The sequence below is a fragment of the Chanodichthys erythropterus genome, chromosome 7 (assembly GCF_024489055.1).
Source record: "Chanodichthys erythropterus isolate Z2021 chromosome 7, ASM2448905v1, whole genome shotgun sequence".
NCBI lineage: Eukaryota > Metazoa > Chordata > Actinopteri > Cypriniformes > Xenocyprididae > Chanodichthys > Chanodichthys erythropterus.
In genome coordinates this window covers 8,858,411-8,881,625 of record NC_090227.1, presented here as the reverse complement: position 1 = coordinate 8,881,625, position 23,215 = coordinate 8,858,411, and the positions used below count along the sequence as shown (strand labels likewise).

At 40.9% G+C, this 23,215-nt stretch overlaps 1 protein-coding gene across 1 annotated transcript; it reads right to left on the bottom strand.

Annotated features, from left to right (window-relative positions):
- Positions 1-11,642: 11,642 nt before the first annotated feature.
- LOC137023549 (uncharacterized) lies at positions 11,643-17,521 on the bottom strand. The gene is made up of 3 exons (XM_067390752.1): positions 17,231-17,521; positions 14,999-15,151; positions 11,643-11,795 (listed from the first exon to the last, which is right to left on the bottom strand). Exons 1-3 carry the CDS (start codon positions 17,417-17,419, stop codon positions 11,643-11,645), a joined length of 495 nt encoding a protein of 164 aa, XP_067246853.1. The 5' UTR covers positions 17,420-17,521.
- Between the last annotated feature and the right edge of the window lie 5,694 nt (positions 17,522-23,215).

Here is a 23,215-nt window from a genome sequence, read left to right as displayed (position 1 = left end):
TCCTCTCCTATGCCCCGTTCGACCGTTTTTTCCGGCCCTGGACGGCGGGGAAGCCAGGGGGTACGTGAGGATCCCGCCAGTCGAGCAGTGTGTTGCGATGCAGCTGTGTCCAATGGCCACTGGCTGGCGTGGTGAGCCGTGTCTCCCGTCCCGGGCCTGTAAATTCTCAGCCGGTCTGACTGTGAAGGCTTACAGTGCCTGTGGGCAGGCTGCCTCCGCCCTGCACGCGATGGCCCTTTTGCAGGTTTACCAGGCAAAAGCGCTGTCGGAGATGCCCCAGGAAGGTCCTGACCAACAGCTGCTTGGGGAGCTGCGCGCTGCCACTGACCATGCCCTCCGGGCAACGAAGGTGACAGCGCGTTCTGTTGGCCAGGCGATGTCTACTCTGGTAGTCCAGCAACGCCACCTCTGGCTGACCTTGGCAGACATGAGGGAGACCGACAAACATCGGTCCCTGGATTCCCCTGTGTCTCCGGTCGGCCTTTTCGGCGACGCAGTGGAGAGCTTTGCCCAACAGTTCTCCGCTGCACAGAAGCAGGCTGAGGCTATCAGACATGTCATGTCATGGCGGTCCGCTGCTGCCTCCACCCAGCCGCCCGTGGCTCAGCCTCAGCCTGCTCGTCGCCGAGGGCGCCCGCCTGCGTCTTCCTCCGCCCCTGCTAAGTCGGCAAAGCAGCAGCCAAACAGCAGGGTGCCGGTCGCGGACGTGGTGCCCAGCCCTGGAGGGGAAGGTTCCTGCTCTTCGGGAGAGTATTCCATCTGCTCTCCCACCCCCGGAGGAGGGCCGGGGGGATTTTGTGGCATCTGTCCATCTACCGCCAATGGCTCTCCGGAGTCCAGCGGTACCCACTTTGTCACAAAAAGAGCAGTTTTTTCAAACTCCAGGTCACAAGAGGGCGCGTCTGCCAGTGTGCCAGGCCCCGCCTCGCCGCTTGCAGCCCCCTCCCAATTCGCAGTCTCCCATGCACACTGCTGCCTCGCAGAGTCCGACCTCACTCCAGGCCGCTCCCATGCCATCCGAGTCGGGTCCCTCTCTGCCTTGCTGCCCCACCCCTGGTGCGTCTGTGGTGCCTTTGGTCCCGCTGGCTCGGAGTCTGGAGGCGTGGATCACGCTTCCCAGCCGGTCCCGCTGGCTCATTCGCACTATCAGACTCGGCTATGCGATTCAGTTCGCCCGGCGTCCCCCGGTTTTCAGGGGTGTCCACTTCACTCAGGTGTCGTTGGACAGTGCACCTGTTCTCCGGGCGGAGATTGCTGTCCTACTGGCGAAGGATGCAATCGAGCCGGTCCCTCCAGCCGATATGAAGTCGGGGTTCTACAGCCCCTACTCCGAAAAAGGGCGGTGGGCTACGGCCAATCCTGGATCTGCGCGTCCTGAACCGGTATCTTCACAGGATGCCGTTCAAGATGCTCACGCAGAAGCGCATTTTCGAATGCGTCCGTCCCCGGGATTGGTTTGCAGCAATAGACCTGAAGGACGCATACTTTCATGTCTCGATTCTGCCTCGACACAGACCCTTCCTCCGGTTTGCGTTCGAGGGTCGGGCATATCAGTACAAAGTCCTACCCTTTGGGCTGGCCCTGTCACTCCGCGCCTTTACGAAGGTTGTGGAGGCGGCCATTGTTCCCCTCAAGGAACAGGGCGTTCGTATTCTCAACTATCCTGATCCTGGCCAGCTCGCGAGAGCAGTTGTGCGAACACAGGGACATGGTTTTAGCTCACCTCAGCCGTTTGGGTCTTCGGGTCAACTGGGACAAGAGCAAACTCGCCCCCGGGTAGAGGATCTCTTATCTCAGTCTTGAGCTAGACTCGGTTGCACGGACTGCGCGTCTCACCGAGGCGCACGTCCAGTCGGTGTTGAACTGCCTGAGCTCGCTCAAGCGCAGGACAGCGGCCCCACTGAAAGATTTTCAGAGGCTCCTGGGGCATATGGCATCTGCAGCCGCGGTCACGCCGCTCGGATTGCTCCATATGAGGCCGCTTCAACACTGGCTCCGCGGCCGGGTCCCGAGATAGGCGTGGCAGTGCGGCACGCTCCGTGTCCCCGTGACACCGAGCTGCCGTCGCACCCTTGTCCGGTGGTCGGACCCTTCGTTCCTGCGGGCCGGAGTACCCCCTCGAACAAGTGTCCAGGCATGCTGTGGTCTCCACAGATGCCTCTGCCACGGGATGGGGGGCCACGTACAACGGGCATGCAGTGGCAGGTCTTTGGACGGGGCCTCAGCTGCATTGGCATATCAATTGCCTCGAGTTGCTAGCGGTACGCTGGCCCGCTTCAAGAAGCTGTTGTCAGGCCAGCACGTTCTAGTCCGCTCAGACAGCACTGCGGCCGTTGCGTACATCAACCGTCAAGGTGGTCTACGCTCCCGTCGCATGTCGCAACTCGCCCGCCATCTCTTGTTGTGGAGTCAGAAGTATCTGAGGTCCCTTCGGGCCACTCATGTCCCAGGTGTGCTCAACCGTGCAGCCGACGAGCTGTCACGGCAGCCTCCACTTGCAGGCGAGTGGCGGCTCCACCCCGAGGCGGTTCAGCTGATTTGGCAGCATTTCGGCGAGGCCCAGGTAGACCTGTTTGCCTCCCCAGAAACTGCCCACTGCCAGTGGTTTTATTCCCTGACCGGCGGCACGCTCGGCACGGATGCCCTGGCACACAGCTGGCCCCCGTGTCTGCGCAAATATGCGTTTCCCCCAGTGAGCCTTCTCGCACAACTCCTGTGCAAGGTCAGGGAGGACGGGGGTGGTCCCTGGACGGGATGCGGAGGTTCTGAGTGATCTCCCGCAAGCGGTCGTAGACACCATCACTTCCGCTAGAGCTCCTTCCACTAGGAGTCTCTACGCGCTGAAGTGGAACCTGTTCGTCGAATGGTGCGCCTCTCGCCGAGAGGACCCCCGATTATGTTCGGTCGGATCCGTGCTTTCCTTCCTGCAAGAAGGGTTGGAGCGAAGGCTGTCTCCCTCCACCCTGAAGGTGTATGTTGCCGCTATCGCCGCACATCACCACGTAGTTGAGGGTAAGTCCCTGGGGAAACACTATCTGATCGCCAGGTTCCTGAGGGGGGCCAGGAGACTGAATCCTCCTCGCCCTTCCTCCGTACCCTCTTGGGATCTCTCGGTGTAAGCTCGCCCCCTTCACCGCCAGCCGGTGCTATGGGCGGCTGAGCTTGCGCTGGGCACTGGAAGGGGTTCGTAACTGTGGCGCTTTAGTTGGGATCCCAATTCGTCGGTCACTACTGATGTACGTCGAACGTGACCGACTGAAAGGGAACATCTCGGTTACGTATGTAACCCTCGTTCCCTGAAGGAGGGAACGGAGACGTACGTCCCGTCGCCACAGTTTCTGTACCCTCGCTGTAGCGCAGACACCAGTTGTCTCCTCAGCGAAAAACAGAGTGCGATTGCATCTGCTTCCTATTTATATACACCTGTCGGAGGCGGTGCGCATTATGCAAATATCGCACGCCAATTCCATTGGCTTGTTTTAGTTTACACGAAGCTGATAGGGCTCTCTAAGCGATATCCCAATTCGTCGAGACGAGGGAATTCATTTGGCACAACCCTCACAGTCCATCATGGGTATTCTCTAGCCGTTGAGTGTACATCAGTTGTACACTCGTTATTGTGGTGCATTATGGGATTGAATGAGTGCACTCGATAACGTCCACTATTGTTTCGGACACCACTACATATGGCTGTCCCCTCACATAGTGCCCTATTAAAGGGTATAGGGGGCGATTTCAGACACAGCCTATGTGTGTTCTAATTTGTTCCATTGGTTACTGAATATGTTCCACACTTGATCAGTTAGTTAACATCCTATGTATCCTTACTCTCTCAACCGATATATTTATACACTCCTCTGTAGTTTCTTCGGTTGACTGATGGTTATTGTCTATCCATTTATGCAAAGCTGGTTTTTTTTTTTTTTTTTTTTTTTACAAATCTTCTTGGATCCTCAACTCCTATTCTCTTTTATTTTCATGTTAATTATATCAAGTGTCACAAATGAGAAAGAAATGGCCCCAATCCCTCAGAAAGAGCCACGAATCTTCATGTACTATTACTCTGTAAATAAGTTGCTTTGATTAAAAGAGTTTGGTGTATATCTGCCTAGGACTATGTACAAGCATGTGTCAAGTACAGTTCTGTTTGACACTGATATTTCCTGTTTCTCCTGTTGTGTTGCCAAGGTGCTGTAATAGTAGTCCTAAGCAAGAATATTTGTTCAGGTGGTTTTAATGGAGGTTTTGTGATGTTTAACACAAGGGAAAGCAATATTCCATTGGAGCTCATAGTGATAACTCTGTGAATACGTGGACGCTGTTTAGTTCGATTTTTATTTTATTTTAAGGCTATATGAATATGTTTGTTTGGATATAGTTAATCTAATATATATGTTTCAGGCTTTATGATGCTCCTGATATGGCCTTCTGAGAGGAAGAAAACAACAGTTCAGAAAATTAGTAGTACCTTTGTTCTTTGCTTTCTTTTGCCTGGAAGACGTATTGCTCATTTGGGAGATCAACTCTGTCTCATCTGAAAGGGGGAAACATGCGAATGACATCACTTTGCACAAACTGAGGTTACTTTACACCCTTTAATGTCAACTGGTAAGTCAAGAAAATAGAATGATGAGGTGATTATTCTCATAATTTAGTTTCTTGACACAGTCCATTGCATAACATTACACACTGCATGTATTCCACTCATACAGAACTTTATAGTAATCTGAGGTTTGGAAAAACATAAAAACCTTAAGGGAGAAGCCTTATCTTGACCTTTTAAGGCCAATTCACATGTCACTTCTCAGACATTCCACCCCTGACAAAATGTCTGTTGCCGTTGGTTGGCGTCTGTCGTCTGTACAACTGATAGAATGAATTAGGTGAAAGTTGATAGACTCACATACACACCTGTGATGGATGTGGCCCTGTTTTGGATCTCTGCCATTTTTTGGCTGTTTTCAGCCACAGGTCTCAGCAGCTCACTGGCACCCCCACATTGCAGCTCATTGCCATTGATGTACAGCTCCCTAAAGATGAGGATCAACCAATGAATGCATTTAGGGCTGACAAAGTAAGCCTACTTATGAAACTGACTGATCGATTAAATACATTTCTCACAGTCAATGCATTTACCTGATTTTACATGAAACTATAGATTCTGTTATGTTCATTTTTAATGATATATGTCAGAAGTCTTGGCTCAATACACACAGACACCAAGCCAGGCTCCTGTTTATCATTAAAAGATGATGAAAGACCCATCATAATAACTAGTTTATATTTTTATTTTCTTAAGATATTTATAATTTGACACCATATAACATATATTTCCTTTCATTACAGACTTTAAGAGTCACTAGCGGAAATACCTGCGTTCACGTTTTAAAAAGAAACAAATTAAAGAGTTAATGCATCATGCTGTGATGCATGATGTTTATTGAGCTATAAAAGCACTCAAACATGTCAACCCGATCTCTTCTTCATTATCGGTTGATGAAATTGATTAGTAATGATACTCTATGCAGTTTTCATCTGAAAAGAGCTTTAGTTTAACCCTTGTACAATGCTTTTTTCATCTGGATCCTGCAGTTTTACGAGCATTTTCCCTGAGAAAGCACTATTTTATGAACATTTCTTCTTCTGAACATGCTGATTTGTAAGCAGCTTGTTCTCCAAAAGGTGCACCTTGGCCGTGTGGTTTGAGATGACTTCGAAATTTCTGGCTGACTGCAAATATCAACTTTGTGAACACACATATTCCGTATCCCTTTCATTTTCTCCTCACTGGGACTGCTCTTAGGTGAGTATTGAAGCTCAATGTGGATACAGATGGTCCACATGCCTTAGTGTGATGGATAGCATGGACATAATCAGTGTCTTTTCTGCCTTAGTATTGAACACCTAAAGTTGGATATATTTGCACAAGCTGTGCAATTTGGGACTCCAATCAAGTAATGTCACGTTTTTATATAGCCCTTTATACAACAGACTGCTTCAACCAAGCAGCTTTACAGTATTAAACATAAAAAATCCAGTGTTAACGTCAGTTCTGGCAGGTCACGTCAGTCAAGCTCGCATCAGCTGACTGTATAGGAATACAACGCCTATCATAACATTCATATATAAGCTCCTCAGTATCATCAGCAGTTATTGCATTTCTCAGGAGCTAATTACCCTCCTCCATCCCCAGCTCCTCCTCTCTTCAGTCAGGATTGGCCTTATGATTCCCCTGAATCAGACTAATTCTTGAAATCTTTGTACATGTTAAATTATTGACATTAATTATATCTGCATATGTTGGTTCTGTTTTGTTTACCCTAGGGATATTATTGCTGCTCTGCATGGATGCGCAGGGAGTTCTTGCAGTCCAGAACAGAACCATACCGCCAATACAAACTCTATGCAATTATCAATCATATTTGACGATAGTGGTCCTGACAGAAAAACAGAGTCAGTGTCTCTTTCAATTATAATTGCAACTTCAATTTCTACTATAAAGCAGATCTCCAGTGTGTTCATTTTTTACTGACCTCGATGGGCTGAACAAAAGAAATGAACTGGAGAAGATTTCCATGTCAAAGAAAGTCGAGCCTCAGCAATGTTAGTGATAGGTGTTAACCAGTTGGAGTGAACTTTTCCAGAAAGTTTGCTTTGGCAAGCTGTTTTGAAAACTGATTTTGTTCGAAATTCACACCAGTTTGTTCTTTGATTGCTATAGTGGGGCTTTTAGAGTCTCTAGTGCAATCCAGGCACCAAGTTTGGTTAGGCCAATCTCCCTTGCCTGAGGTCTTGAGATGGCACCTGCTAGTTTCAGGTTGAATCTTTGAACCAGTGTTACAAGAGACCCTAAACCAATGCATTTCAGTCTCAGAGACTCATTCCCACAACAGTGCTTCATGCCAGCATTTGAGTTCTCACTCATGGCCCTTTCCCAGTCTCATTCTTCTCTCTCTTCTCCAGTCATTTCCTGTCTCTCTCTTAGCATTCCTATTGCAGAAAGGCCAAACATATAACTTTAAAAAGATATGGACTACATGCAATGCTACATCAAATTATTTAAACTTTTAGAGGTTGCGAAGGTGACATGGTAGGAGAGAGATGTGGTAGGTATGTGCGGATGATCTCAGATACAGTCTAGGGTGAGCTATGCATGAATTTCTGTCTGAGCAGAGGAAAGTGTGTGGATGACCTATTGGATTGTCAAAATAACCTTTCTTTGGTCCCACAGCAAGGGCCCCTGTAACTCTGAAAACCACACTGGCCCAGTAGGATGTCATCAGTAGTAAGCAGTCATCAGCTGTACCTCACATTTATAAAATAACATGTGATGAAATATTTCAGCAGAAGCTGATGGATCCCAGGAGTCACAGCAGAGAGTCATAGGTTAATGGGAAACATAAACATCAGTGGTCATAACAGTCCGTACCTCACAGAACTGTTGGTGAGAAGTGAAGCTAGCAGAGTTCCGCTCCATGAACCCAAACCACAATAACATAAACTCAAGGAACATATTTGACTGGTCCCCAAACCTCCACTCAGCAAACCTTTCAACCCTTCCTGTCCCACACTGAGAGAGAGACAGACAGACAGAGATGAGAGGTCATTATTAAACCTTTAAAAACACATTGAAGATGACTAAAAATATATTTAAACATGAAAAAAATGCATGCTGAAACTATTGAACCAAAAGGCTAAAACATTTTCAAAAGTACTGTAGCTCAAACAGAAAAGAATAGCATTGTAAGGTGCCAATTACACAGAACTTGTTTTCGTGTTTAAAAATGTGGAACAGAGTGGTGGAATGGGGAAAAAACACAAGGTCCAGAGAAGTTTTTTTAACTTCTTAGAATGGCATGTCATGTGCAAGCTGCAAAAGTTGCAAGACACAAGCATAATGGTCAGACAAGTCCGTCTAGCACATTTATCTAGAAAACCAAGTAGTGCATCTGAATGCAAAAACAGGTTCTGTATGAAAGGCTCATAACAAGGTCATGGGTTTCATTTCCAGGATTATGGCGATCAATCAAAAAAGTATGAGATTGCATCAAGATACTGCAAAACAATTTTAAAAGGTTAAAGGTGCCATATAACTTATTTTTAAAAGATGTAATATAAGTCTAAGGTGTCCCCTGAATGTGTCTGTGAAGTTTCAGCTCAAAATACCCCATAGATTTTTTTTTATTCATTTGTTTAACTGCCTATTTTGGGGCATCATTAACTATGCACCGATATATAGGTTGCAGCCCCTTTAATTCTCGTGCTCCCCCGCCCCCGGAGCTCGCGCTTGCCTTGAACAGCATAAACACAGTTCACACAGCTAATATAACCCTCAAAATGAATCTTTACAAGATGTTCGTCATGCATGCTGCATGCATACATCGGATCATGTGAGTATTGTGTTTATTTGGATGTTTACATTTGATTCTGAATGAGTTTGATAGTGCTCCGTGGCTAAAGCTAACATTACACACTGTTGGAGAGATTTATAAAGAATGAAGTTGTGTTTATGAATTATACAGACTGCAAGTGTTTAAAAATAAAAATAGCGACGGCTCTTGTCTCTGTTAATACAGTAAGAAACGATGGTAACTTTAAACACATTTAACAATACATTAGCAACATGCTAACGAAACATTTAGAAAGACAATTCAGACGTTAATACTGGCTTGTCTAATGCCTTGAACATGAGCTGGCATATGCAAATATTGGGGGTGTACACCCCGACTGTCACGTAACAGTCGGTGTTATGTAGAGATTCGCTTGTTCTTCGGAGGTCTTTTAAACAAATGAGATTCATATAAGAAGGAGGAAACAATGGTGTTTGAAACTCACTGTATGTCATTTCCATGTACTGAACTCTTGTTATTCAACTATGCCAAGGTAAATTCAATATTTAATTCTAGGGCACCTTTAAGCATTGTTGCAATCACCAGCCATTGTGTAAAAAGCACTGTTGGTATAGTAAATGATATCATTTTCTCTAGATGTCTTGGCACACACTTGCAATGTAGAGTTTAACACAGGGATTGGCAACTTCAGATCTGGAGGGCCACTGTCCAGCAGATTTTAGTTCCATCCCAAAACAAACACACCTGCCTGTAATTTTTAAGTAATACTGAAGACATAGGGTGCTTCTCAAATAGAAGGCTGCATCCTAGTGAGGCTGCATACTTCCTAGTCCAGTCCTTCAGAGGCTTGTATGCTAGAGTCCTCAGCATTAAACACTAGAATTAGACAGTCTAGTATGTGTGCGTGGCTACGTCGTCATAAATGTTTCTGCTCTCTGTGGTCACGGCGCAGAAAATACTATTAAAATTATCATTTGAAAAATACTTTATATTAAAAAGCTTTATATTAACTGTTTAGCATTATGTGATTGATTTACAACAACAAAAAAACAAACAAAACAATGCATAATCTCCAAAAATGTTTGTCTTACTTTACATAGTGAAACTTTACGACCTCAGTGCCGATTCATTTTCCGATAATTCTTTTTGTGAACTGAAATGTGTGCAAAGGATTGTAAGTGACTGGAGGACACAAAGGATACACTTGATGCATCCTTCAAAATAAGCCAAATGAAGTATGTGAAATGAAGCCTATCTCAAATTGAGATGGCTTTCGATGGAGCATGATGAGATATGCGACCTTAGGGCTGGCTCACACAGAACGCGTTTTTGCTTTGAAAAACCCGAGGCACAGGCCGTGGAATGGGAAAAACGCAAGGTCTGATTTTAACTTGTGCGGCACATTTTTAGAACTGTGTCATGCGCAAGACACTGCAAAAGATGCAAGATGCGAGCGCAATGGTCAAGCACGTCTATCTAGTGCATGTTTACAGACATGGACAAAATTGCTTGTAACCTTGATAAATATGATCAAAGATGACTGTAAAAATAAATCTGCATTGTTTATCCTTTTGATCTTTAATTTATAAAATTAGCAAAAATCTAACCTTTCATTGAAGGAAAAGAATTGAAAGTGGGGGGGAAATCACATTATGAAATAAATGTTTTTCTCCAAAACACATTGGCCACAATTATTGGCACCCCTAGAATTTTTTATGAGTAAAATATATCTGAAGTATATTCCCATTCATATTTACATTTTTTTTTAGCACACCAGGGTGATCATGAACATGAAATTGTCCAGCCATGACTTCCTGTTCAACAGGAGTATAAACATAAGGAAACACAAAGGCCAAATTCCCTTAATCATTCCTCACAATGAGTAAAACCAAAGAATATAGTTTGATTCTTGAGCTTCACAAAATAGAAAGTGGCTGTAAGAAAATAGCTAAAGAAAAAGAAAAAACCCATTTCCACTATCAGGGCAATAATTAAGAAGTTCCAATCAACTAAAGATGTTACAAATCTGCCTGGAAGAGGACATGTGTCTAAATCGTCCTAATGTGCGGTGAGGAGGAGAGTTTAAGTGGCCAAAGACTCTCCAAAGATCACAGCTGGAGAATTGCAGAGATTAGTTGAGTCTTGAGTCTCAGAAAGCCTAAAAAAATTATCAAACAGCACCTAAATCCCTACAAGTTGTTCAGGAGGGTTACAAGAAAAATCCTCTGCTCTCATCCAGAAACAATTTCCAGCATATTCAGTTATCAGACAAGACTGGAACTTCAAACGGGACCAGCTTCTATGGTCAGATGACTAAAAATTACTATAAAAAAGAGCTTTTTGGCAGCAAACCCACCAGATGGGTTTGGTGCACACATGGATAAAAAGGTATACCCCAGAGCCCACGGTTAAATATACTGCTGGATCTTTAATGTCGTGGGTGTATTTTTCTGCTGGATGTCCTGAACATCTTGTTCATCATGTCCTGAACATCATGGATTCTATCAAATACCAACAGAAATCCTGACCGTTTCTGCTAGATCTTCCATCAGGACAATGATCCAAAGCAAACATCAAAACCAACACAAAAATGTGTCACTGAGCACAAATTGAAGCTTCTGCCATGGCCATCCCAGCCCCCTGACCTGAACCCTAAAGAAAATGAGTGAAGTGAACTGAAGAGAAGAAGCACCAGCATGGAACATGAAGGATCTGTAGAGATTTATGAAGGAATGGTCTCATAAAGGAATGATCTCTTGTCAGGTGTTCTCCAAACTCATCAGGCATTATAGGTGAAGACTCAGAGCTGTTATCTTGGCAAAAGGAAGTTGCAAAAACTATTGAATAAAAGGGTGCCAATAATTGTGGCCAACGTGTTTTGGAGAAAAACATTTATTTCATAATGTGATTTTCCCCCACTTTCAATTATTTTCCTTCAATGAAAGGTTAGATTTTTGCTAATTTTATGAATTAAAGATCAAAAGGATAAACAATGCAGATTTATTTTTAAAGTCATCTTTGATCATATTTATCAAGGGTACCAACAATTTTGTCCATGTCTGTATAGAAAAATAATAGAAAAGTATCACAGTGGAATGGAAAAACGTGTTCTGTCTAATAGTTCACAGCCTTCCGATAAAGAAGCACCCAGGGATTAAGATAAACTCTGTAGGACACTGGCCCACCAGGATCAAAGTCGCCCATCTCTTACAGTATGTACACTATGATTGACAAACTGGAATGACAAATGGCATCTGAGGACATTCACACAATATACAATCAGATGTCCTCTCACCATGTGTAGTCCAGGCAGAGTGTGGTGAGGTAGCTGATGCCTGCAGCCTTGCCCAATCTTTCCAGAGACCATTCAGTCAGTTTGCAATCAAGCAGCTCCAGCGATCTGAAGGGATAAACTGTCCTCCCCCTTTGCTCCAAAAGAAGACACTGTCAGAACAAACAGCTAGGTTGGTGAATTGCATAATTTTTCATGTGGTAAATTTCACAATAACAGATTTTACAATTACTATTATGTTGAACACTGTCAACTGGATTTACATTACAACAATGTCCTGACAAACACCCATAACAATTTAGCAATGTGATGGTGAGTTTTGCACGGGCAGACAACACTCACTTTTTCTTCAGAAAATATTCAAATTTGGTTCATTTAATCAGTGCTACTTTGTTTCATAATTTTCATATTTCTTTTAATATACAACTGATTATTATACAACAGAAAGACCACATAATAGCCACACAATTATAAAAAAAAACAGCACAAAAAGGCTGGTTTGTGCACTCACAGGCACTGCTAAGTCACTCAAACTGGCATACTGAAATAAATAGCTTAGCATCACAAAGATCAAAGCTGCGGTTCTTGACATAGCGGCTGTGTGTAATCGCTTTCTAACTGTGAGAAAAAGAGTAATTCCATAAAGATATCAATTTTAGCCTATAATAGAAAGCTCCCCTTAGTGATGATCTACAGCAGAAAAAAAAATCTCCCAGAATCTCATCAACATCTTAAAAATAAGGACCTCTTATAGAACTCTCAAGCACTTATTGTTATAACCGTCTGACCGGCACATATAAATCTGTGTATGTGCCAAATTTATATGATGGGGTTGTCCTAACACATTTAAGTGCAGAACTTCAATTGCATGCTTATCCACCATATTGTTTTCCTTACATTCATTGTCTGCAGGTCTGGAAAAATATGGCAGTGATTTTCACAGCATCAAAGCTGTGCTGGAAGTAAATCTCAACGTTTAATTGGACAGATTTTTCCGATTTATATGAGCTGAAGTGTGAACATGTTGCCCCTTGAAGGGAATGAAAATGGGTGTGGAACACGGGATAATAAAAATATGTCAGTAGCCATAACATAAACACATGAACAATCTAAACTTTAAGTTCCAAGTTGGACATTGACGAGTTGTCCAGCCCCCTGATTTACATTATATGCTAGGCTATTTTCAGGCCCAAAACAGGGATGAAAAATTGTATGACAGTGCATGCTGGCTTTTAAACTAAGTGTTTGTTGATTGGACTACATACTGTATATATCAGTTTTGAATGGAAAAAAAAAAGTTTATGATGTGCTGTAATTTCTCAGGTTTCTCTCAAGTTCCAACAGAAGTTACAAGTTTTATATTGCTGGAAAAATAATGAAAAGTTTTGGCAGCAGATGAATAAATCCCCCTGATTTTAATTAGGCTTTCATGGATTTGACAGTCCGCCACAGCCTCAGAGGTATTGCGGTTCTTGTTGAAAATACAGGCCAGTAGTTGGCTGCCAATGGCCTCTCAAACTAGAAAAGCACAACCACAATGATAATAATACCTGTTTTCTAAATACAAAAAAGAACAGATGTGTCTCTGTGGCAAAAGAACAGTTTACAATGTCAGTTGTTTCTGGTTTAAGCAAAATTTCAACCAAACATGACAATTTGGTCATTACTCTTAAAGGATTAATTCACTTCGAAATGAAAATTAGCCCAAGCTTTACTCACCCTCAAGCCATCCTAGATGTATATGACTTTCTTCTTTCTGATGAACATAATCGCAGAAATATTAATAAATATCCTGACGCATCTGAGCTTTATAATGGCAGTGATCGGGATCAATGAGTATGAGCTGAAGAAAGTGCTTCCATCCACATCCATCCATCATAAATATGTGCTCCACATGGCTCCGGGGGGTTAATAAAGGCTTTCTGAAGCGAAGCAATGCTTTTGTGTAAAAGAAAAAAAATCCATATTTAAACAAGTTATGCAGTAAAATATGTAGCTTCCACTAGACCGCCTTCCGTATTGAAGTTACGAAGAAAGTGTAAACTGGCGTCACGTCAGTTACACTTTTTCCGTAAGTTGAATAGGGAAGGCGTAGGACATAGCATAAGCTTTGTGAACTGCAAGAGTTTTACACTTTATGCGTACGTTGAATATGGAAGGTGGCTCGTGCGGAAGCAAGATATTTCACTTCATAAATTGTTAAATATGGATATTATTTTTACACAAACACATCGCTTCACTTCAGAAGGACTTTATTAACCCCCCGGAGCCATGTGGAGCACAAATTTAGGATGGATGCACTTTCTTCAGCTCATACTCATTGATCCCTATCAATGCCATTATAAAGCTCGGATGTGTCAGGATATTTATTAATATTTCTGCGATTATGTTCATCAGAAAGAAGAAAGTCATATTCACCTAGGATGGCTCGAGGGTGAGTAAAGCTTGGGCTAATTTTCATTTCAAAAAGAACTAATCCTTTAACCCTTATCTCGTTGTGTGGAACACAAAAGGAGACATTTTAAATAAAATACAAATAATACATTGATTTCTCTTTGTCATGCAGTTGTAAAGAGGACTGCAGCTTTCAAGTATGGTTGTCAAAAGTACCAAATTTGGTACCAAAAGGTACTGAAATTTTAAAAATGTGACGACACCTGCATGTGTGAACACAATGGCCAATCAGAGGTGTTTTAGAATACGCTCAACAGCGCTCAATATGCTAGGGGGAAATGCTCTTATCATCACATTTTTAAAATTTTAATATCAACTTGGTACCAAAGTGGGTAATTTTGACAACCCTGCTTTCAAGCTTAAAAAGGGATGCCATAGCACCACAAAAGTATCATGAAAGTAATCCATAAGACATATATAATTCTGTTTCATTGCGAACATTTAATTTTTCACTTCGATATTGATGTGGAAATGCACCAACAAAAAGAATGTGATTGATGGAAAGGGAGAGAGAGAAAGCAGGTGCATTTAACATGTAAAGCCAAAATGTTTTGCAACAAAAATGCCTAGATGACAGAAAACATTCAGAGTTCTGGAACCTGAAATTGTTGTGTTATTCAAAACTCTTTCCAGAGCTAAACTGATCTGGTGTTAAGATAAAATGTTAACAGTTATGGCTCATTACCATTTACTGCTGCAAAAAAGGACACATACTGTGAGTGATGTGACTGAACAAACATTTTTTTGTTTGCACAGGTTTGATTTGCAGCAGGCTTGGCTGCCCTGGAGGACTCTTTCTCTCTTTTGTGTGCTAGAACAATCATTTTGAGATTAAATGGTTTCCTAACTACCGATCACAAAACTAGGATCCATACTGTAGTAAAGTGGGATCAGTGCTCACCAGCTCAACTACATCTTTTTGCTTGAGAGACAGACTCCAGATGTGGAATTCTTGGGCATGTGTGTAACGCTCCTCTCGTATAGCCATTAACAGAGGCTGAAGGCTGGGCAGAATAGTGTCTGAGGACCCGCAATCTGGAAATGACAGTGTTATCTACATGGAAGGGAGAGGAACAGACAGAAACAGTGAGTGCGAAGGAGATGCGTGCAGTAGACATTTTAACAAAACATTAATATAAAAGAAGTCATTGATTAACAGGTGAGTATCATTAAATATGTGTCCGGGTCACATTTCACCCCATAAACAGCAGAAAAAAAAGAAACATGGTAATGAAAAAAAAAATATATATATATAGGAGGAAAAAATGTCAATACATTTGCATTCGCTTGTAAAATTTTGTGTTCCCACAAGAAACTTTGCATTAGTTAGAAAAACTTTTGTGTTCTCTGTAAGCGAACAAAAGTTTCTTGGGGGAACGCAAAAGTCTTGCGAGGGACTTTTTCATTAAGTTATAGGGAAGGCGTAGGATGTAGCGTAAGCTTTTTGAACTGCAAGTGTTTTACACTTTCTTTGTACATTGAATACAGAAGGCAGTCTGGCAGAAGCTAGATATTTTACTTGATAACTTGTTAAATATGGATATTTTTTTACACAAACGCATTGCTTCACTTCAGAAGGCCTTTATTAACCCCCCAGATCCATGTGGAGTACACGTTTATGATGGATGGATGTGGATGGAAGCACTTTCTTCAGCTCATACTCGTGACCCCTGTTCACTACCATTATAAAGCTCGGATGCATCAGGATATTTATAAATATTTCTCCGATTGTGTTTATCAGAAACAAAAAAGTCATATACACCTAGGATGGCTTGAGGGTGAGTAAAGCTTTGGCTAATTTTAATTTGAAAATGAACTAATCCTTTAAATATATTACAGAAAAATGATCCAACTAACATTTTACTATCTAAGTTTATGGAAATTGGAAAAGAATGCTCCTTTTATACCAATATTGACAAAGATGTTGTGTCATTTGTTTTCTTTAAACATTTAAAGATAACATTAAAGGATTAGTTCACTTCTGAATGAAAATTTCCTGATAATTTACTCACCCCCATGATGGGGGTGAGTAAATTATCAGGAAATTTTCATTCAGAAGTGAACTAATCCTTTAATGTTATCTTTAAATGTTTAAAGAAAACATATGTCATCCAAGATGTTCATGTCTTTCTTTCTTCAGTCGAAAAGAAATTAAGAAACCATTCCACTTTCCGTATTCTTCAAAAAGCTTGCGCTGTATGTCCTATGCCTTCCCTATTCTACTTACGGAAAAAACTGAACTGGCGCCGCATTTGTTCCGTAAGTAGAATAGGGAATGTGTATACAGCGTAAACTTTTTGAAGAATAAGGAAAGCGGAAGCACTTGCACTTGATCATTGTGTTTATAAAGCATATACAGTTGTATTTTTTTCGAAAATGACCGATCGTTTCGCTAGATAAGACCCTTATTCCTCGTCTGGTATCGTTTAAAGCCCTTTGAAGCTGCACTGAAACTGTAATTTTGACCTTCAACAGTCTGGAGACCACTGAAGTCCACTATAAGGAGAATAATCCTGGAATGTTTTCATCAAAAACCTTCATTTCTTTTCCAATGAAGAAAGAAAGACATGAACATCTTGGATGACATGGGGGTGAGTAAATTATCAGGAAAATTTTATTTGAAAGTGGACCAATCCTTTAAATATGAATTATTTGTTGTTATAAGCATGAAGACAAAAGTATGGACAATTTTGTAAATAAGCCTATTTCGGAATGCCAAATTCTTTCTTTACATATACATAATGTCCAAAATTCCTCCAACAAACTTTTGTAATAAACTTTTAATTAAGCCATTTAAGGTTGTGAAAAATTTAAAATGTACATCTGGTAAAGTAGGGCCCACTATGAATCTGTAAACTTTTTTAATCCAATTTTTGAAGTTACAGACTTTGGTGCCTGTTTTTGTGTTGTGTTTCGCGGTAGAAAGAAAAAAAAAGTCATAACAAATTAAAGTAGCCTAAATGATGCCAGCATTTTCATTTTAATAAGACTGCCTTTCAGTAATGTTACTGAATTGACAATCGTCCTAAAGCAATATAACTTAATAGTTCACAAATAAACTGTTTTGGGGCGTGGATAGGCCTACCAGTTTCCAGCCCAGTTTAATAACTAACCGTTTCACTCGGTAAAATACCTTTTTTAGATGTTCCTGTTTGTCGATTTGGTGAAGGATGTCCTGTTTGAGCACTTCACTGGGACAGCTGTCAATCTGCATGCAGTGATGCTCATATCGTCTCCAGAGCGCGCGGAGCTGCAGCACCACAGCATCATCGACGGCGCTCGACGCTTCTCCACGCGGGCCTCCAGACTGCGCCTTTCGCATTATGATACTAATCACTTGTCAGAAATTAATTTATTAAAAGCAGTTAATGTGTTAATGTTAAAGTTTTTCCAACGAATTAAACGCATTCAAACATGTTTATCGACAGGTAGTCAACTTTGTTTTGGAACGTGTCAGCGTTCTCAGCGTGTCTGTTGCCGTAACAACAGCAAAGCCAAACAACACTACTAGATCCTCCCTCGCGCGGCGCGCCAAATACCGCTGACAGTCACGCTGTTCTGAGTGTGTGTGATGTGTGTCACATTCATGATAAGTTATTACATGTTAAAGGGATTGATCACCCAAAAATGAAAACTCTGTCATCATTTACCCACATAGTTGCTCTGGGATGTCTTGTTCTGTGAAACTTGAGAGGAGATATTAAGCAGAATGTTAGGGGCTGACAGCCTCCACATCCATAATATGAAAAAATTAATTCAGTGAGAGTGAATGGTGACTGAGACTGCCATTACTGTAACATCTGTTTTTACATTTGAATCTGATATTGATAAAAAGGACTTGTGTGTAATAACATGAGGGTGAATAAATAATTAATTAGCATTTTTGGATGAACTAATCCCTCGAATATGTTGTTTTGTAACAAAACCCGGTGATAAATTATTGGGTGTCACCACCATGTTGTATAACAGATCAAAAAAATTTGGCCAGATAGAATGTTGCATAACCTTTAGTGAGTTGCGCACAATCAAATGGTGTCCATGGTTACCAAGCAATATAAAACTCAACCAATTGCACTGTTTATTAATTACTTAATGCAACTTTTTTTTTTCTCATTGTAAACAAAGTTTTCTACTAATTTATAGTTCTCCTCTACAATGGAAAACTAGATTATTAGAAAGATCCAATGCAACATCTTTTTGAAATCTTTTTGAAACCTGTTTTTGCCAAATTCAGAATAAAAAAAACATGTAATGTCCCTGTTGATTGCTGCCATGAGCTGCATTTTATGCAGCCACATTTATTGAAACCACAACCATTGAAACCACGAAAAGCAAGAGAGATGAAATGACGTGAAAAAAGTATTTTCTGGACCTCCAAACCATAGCAAAGAGCCTATATTTAACACCTTTCAGTGTGGTAAAAGTTGATCATCCAGGTTCTTGTGGTGTCCTGCATGGAGGTCTTTATTAGGTTGTTCCCCATGCAGCCTGAACTCTGGAGTCGGACTTGTTTACCCTGCTGCACCCCTTCAGCGAGTCCACCACAGATGGTATTGGGAATCCAGATAGGTCTGTAGAATAAACCAAATATGTGTCAAACACTCATGACTAAGTTGTTTTGAGCCTTTTAACATTTCCTCAGAAGACCAAACCAGGCTCCACTCCTGTCAGCTTAGAACAGGAAACTTGAGGATACAATTTGTATGGGCTCACCAAAATTAGACAACAGAAGATTGGAAAAATGTCACCTGGTCTGATGAGTCTGATTTCTGCTCCAACATTCAGATGGTATAGTCAGAATTTGGCATTAAGAAAGTATGGATTCACCCTGCCTTGTATCAACGTGTCAGGCTGCTGTGTTTTAATGGTGTGGGGGATATGTTCTTGGAACACTTTGGCCTCCTAGTAATAATTAAGCATCATTTGAACACCACAGCCTACCTGAGTATTGTTGTTGATCATCTCCATCCCTTTATGACCACATCTTTTGATGGCTAATTCAAGCAGTATAATGCACCATCATAAAGCACAAATCATCTCAAACTGGTTTCTTTAACATGACAATGAGTTCAATATAGGCTACTCAAATGATCTCCATTGTCACTAGACCTCAATCCAATAGAGCACCTATGGGATGTGGTGGAAAGGGAGATTTGTAACATGGATGAGCAGCCAACAAATATCATGTCTGTATGGACCAAAATCTCTGAGCACTATAGAGAGCTGTACCATAAAGTGTCTGGTATAAATATCGTAGATAGATAGATAGATAGATAGATAGATAGATAGATAGATAGATAGATAGATAGATAGATAGATAGATAGATAGATAGATAGATAGATAGATAGATAGATAGATAGATAGATAGATAGATAGATAGATAGATAGATAGATAGATAGATAGATAGATAGATAGATCTCATTGTGCAGAATCACTGATATACTGTATTTGTCCCACCTACAAAGCTGTTATAACAGCTTGATTTAAAGCAGGAGGGGTTTAATATATTGCTTTCTTTTCACTGAAGTGCCTCCCCTCATGAAAGATGTTATTAGGAAGATGTTCACAGGACCGAAGAGGATCTCACACCAACAATGAGAGAGAGCAATAGAATGAAAATGAACAAGACAGATCATGTTTATAGAGCACTTTGGTGCTTGTTTGTGAAGTGTTTCAAGTACTTTAGCATTTTCCCCTTGACCTTTTAAGGCCTGGGAGGCCTCTGCGAGTCAGATAAGTGTTCAGGAGTTGAGTGTACGGGTTTGCGTCTGTGTTTGGTATTAGGGTGGGTGCTTTTAAAGAAAAATTCTATTTGACAAATCTGAAGCATATGTGTATGTCTCAGCAGACAAATGCAGAATGCGCTGCCAGAATGCTATTGTCTTGACTCCAGTTTTCCAATATTAGTTTTTTTAAGATGCCAAGTTTAACCCTCATAGATCTATTGTATCCAAAGTTGCAACATGTTTAAATCAATTAAATAATATGCATTTTGCACTAAATATTTCATTTTGCACTACTACATTAGCTCACACAGAATATTTCACAATCTTTTAAGCAAGTATTTTACCTGTAACATTTTAGTGATTAAAAGCCTAAAAAAGTGAAAGCCTACTCGCACTGGATGTGCTGGTTTCTGCCTCATCGACCATTCTGCCCTTTTTGACCATTGAAAATGAATAAAATTCAACAAATTGAACATGGAGCCGCACTGAGATCCCCATATTTATGGGACTGAACCATATAGGGCCTTGAAAATGAATATTTCAAAAGAAATGTTTGTGTTTATGTTGTACGGATGTTTCTCTTCAGCGGGGACTGGGCGATTGGTCAGGATTAAAGGGAAAATGGATGCTGCCAAGTACATCCAAATTCTTGAAGAAAACCTGCGTCCCTCTGCTGACAGCTGAAAATGGGCAGGTTATTTACTTTCCAACATGACAATGATCCACCGCCAAAAGAACAACGCAGTGGCTTAAGGATAGGAAGGTGAATGTCATTGAGTGGCCAAGTCTTAAAGGATTAGTTCACTTTCAAATTAAAATGTCCTGATAATTTACTCACCCCCATGTCATCCAAGATGTCCATGTCCTTCTTTCTTCAGTCAAAAAGAAATTAAGGTTTTTGATGAAAATATTCCAGGATTATACAGTCCCCAAATGGTTGAAGGTCAAAATTACATTTTCAGTGCAGCTTCAAAGGGCTTTAAAGGATACCAGACGAGGAATACGGGTCTTATCTAGCATAAAAATGTATATGGTTCATAAACACAAATGCTCGCCTTGCAAGTGCTTCCGCCAGACCGCCTTCCATATTCTTCAAAAAGCTTACGCTGTATGTCCTACACCTTCCCTATTCAAATTACGGAAAAAACTGAACTGGCGCTGCGTTAGTTCCGCAAGTTGAATAGGGAAGGTGTAGGACATAAAGAAAATGACAGATTGTTTCGATAGATAAGACCCTTATTCCTCGTCTGGTATCGTTTAAAGCCCTTTGAAGCTGCACCGAAACTGTAATTTTGACCTTCAACCGTTTGAAGTCCACTTTAAGGAGAATAATCCTGGAATGTTTTCATGTTGAAAGGCACAATTTTTAAATAAATTTTTTGGAATGGGTTTTGATTTCAGGCTGCACGACAAATTAAGTAAATATTTCAAAGGGGCATGATGACTTTCTATAGGCACTGTATATGTTACATATATATGAAACAAGTGAAAGATGTTAAAGGAAAAAGTGTTTGCATCCTCGCTCACTCTCCTCAGTACACATGCAGAGGTCACTGACCTCTGTGAAACCTGAGACGCTGTTTTTGTCTTATGTCAATGAACCAACACTGACCAGGCCTGACCATCACTGTGAGTTCCAGAGATTCTAGCTGCAGGCAGAGGAAAAACATCACCCACCTAGCCTCACACATATCAAATATATCATGTATGGTGTCAGTTTAAACACCCTGCAGTACGCAGATGAAATTATTATAATATGGCAAATAAGGACAAAAATGTATGCTATTTGGCAAAGGACATAGGCAGCAGCGTGAATTTAAAGGTATAATTATGTGTAGAACATAAGCTTTTATCACAATACAAAGTCGTTTTTCTCTGCTAATTAGATCCACCTATCTATATAAGAGTGTGCTGAACTGCAGGAATAATTTACAGCCTGGCAGGAATGTGACTTTTAAATGAATCCCAGCTAGAACAGCATTTGCTACACACTTAACACCTTAACTAATTCAGAAAGGCCAGAAAACAATACAACACCTCACATGCTGTTAGTTTTATAACACTTATTTAGAATACATTTTTACATAAAAAAAAAAAAAAAAAATGTATACATCATACATCAAACCGATTTTTATTTTAGAAAAAGGCTGTATCTGTAACGTATAGTTCTGTTTTGGTTTAGGTTCATGGTGTTTTAGATTGTTTTTTCCTGTTCCTGTTTGCCTGTGTTTCCGGTCATCCTGCACTCTAAAAAAATGCTGGGTTAAAAACAACCCAAGTTGGGTTGAAAATGGACAAACCCAGCGATTGGGTTGTTTTAACCCAGCGGTTGGGTTAAATGTTTGCCCAATCTGCTGGGTAGTTTTATTTAAACCAACTATTGTTTAAAAATTGCTATATGGCTAGCTTAAAATGAACCCAAAATAGTTGGGAAATTAAAAACAAGATGCAATTAGAGGCAACAATAATAGACAAAAGGTGAATGTTTATTAATAAGCTTTAATATTTTATTAATATAAATTTAATAGTTTAATAGTTTATTAATATAAATGTATTAATAAGCAATTTAATAAATGTTTATTGTTTAATAAATATTCATTGAACATTAATAAATGTTAATTTCCAACATACTTTGGGTTAATTTTAATTGAGCAATACAATAATTTTTAAACAATATTTGAGTTAAATAAAACTACCCAGCAGGTTGGGCAAACATTTAACCCAACCACTGGGTTAAAACAACCCAATTGCTAGGTTTGTCCATTTTCAACCCAACTTGGGTTGTTTTTAACCCAGCATTTTTTAGAGTGTGTTAATTGATCAAGGCTGTGTTCGAAATCGCCCCCTATACCCTTAAATAGGGCACTATTTGAGGTGACAACCATTTGTAGTGCACTCATTCAATCCCACAATTCACCGCAATAACAAGTGTCAACAGCTAGAGAATACTTATGCTTTGTGAGAATCGTGTGCTGAAAGTATTCCTGCGTCTCGCCAGAAGATGGCACCTGCAGTTGAATCATCCATCCATCCATCCATTTTTCAAAACGTGTTGGTGAACTTGGCTACAGCGTAATATCATACAGGTCATTTTCGAGCATACAACCGTTCGTCTTTGCGTCATTATGCCATGTCTGTTTACATAAAGAAGAGTCCTAGCTAGTAGGCTATATCGCATGTGAGGAGGCTACAGAAATTTAAATCTACAGGTAATGTTAATACACACTAAATACATAGTCACGCAATGCTGATGTTGTTAACATTAACAATTTGAGAACAAAGTATAACAATAATAATAATTTGCACGGTTTGACGTGATCCGCGCTAAGCGATCGATTTATTGTAATGCTTTTTTTCTCAGTTGGTCAGAACAAAAGTGGCAGACATGTT

What these genes read in the sequence shown, in the direction of transcription:
- LOC137023549 (XM_067390752.1), bottom strand. Translation starts at nt 17,419, where the DNA reads ATGCGAAAGGCGCAGTCTGGAGGCCCGCGTGGAGAAGCGTCGAGCGCC. An exon ending in AACAGGAACATCTAAAAAAG is followed by an intron (nt 15,152 to 17,230) that starts GTATTTTACCGA and finishes CCTTCCATGTAG; the next exon opens with ATAACACTGTCATTTCCAGA. An exon ending in AAAAAGATGTAGTTGAGCTG is followed by an intron (nt 11,796 to 14,998) that starts GTGAGCACTGAT and finishes TTGTTCTGACAG; the next exon opens with TGTCTTCTTTTGGAGCAAAG.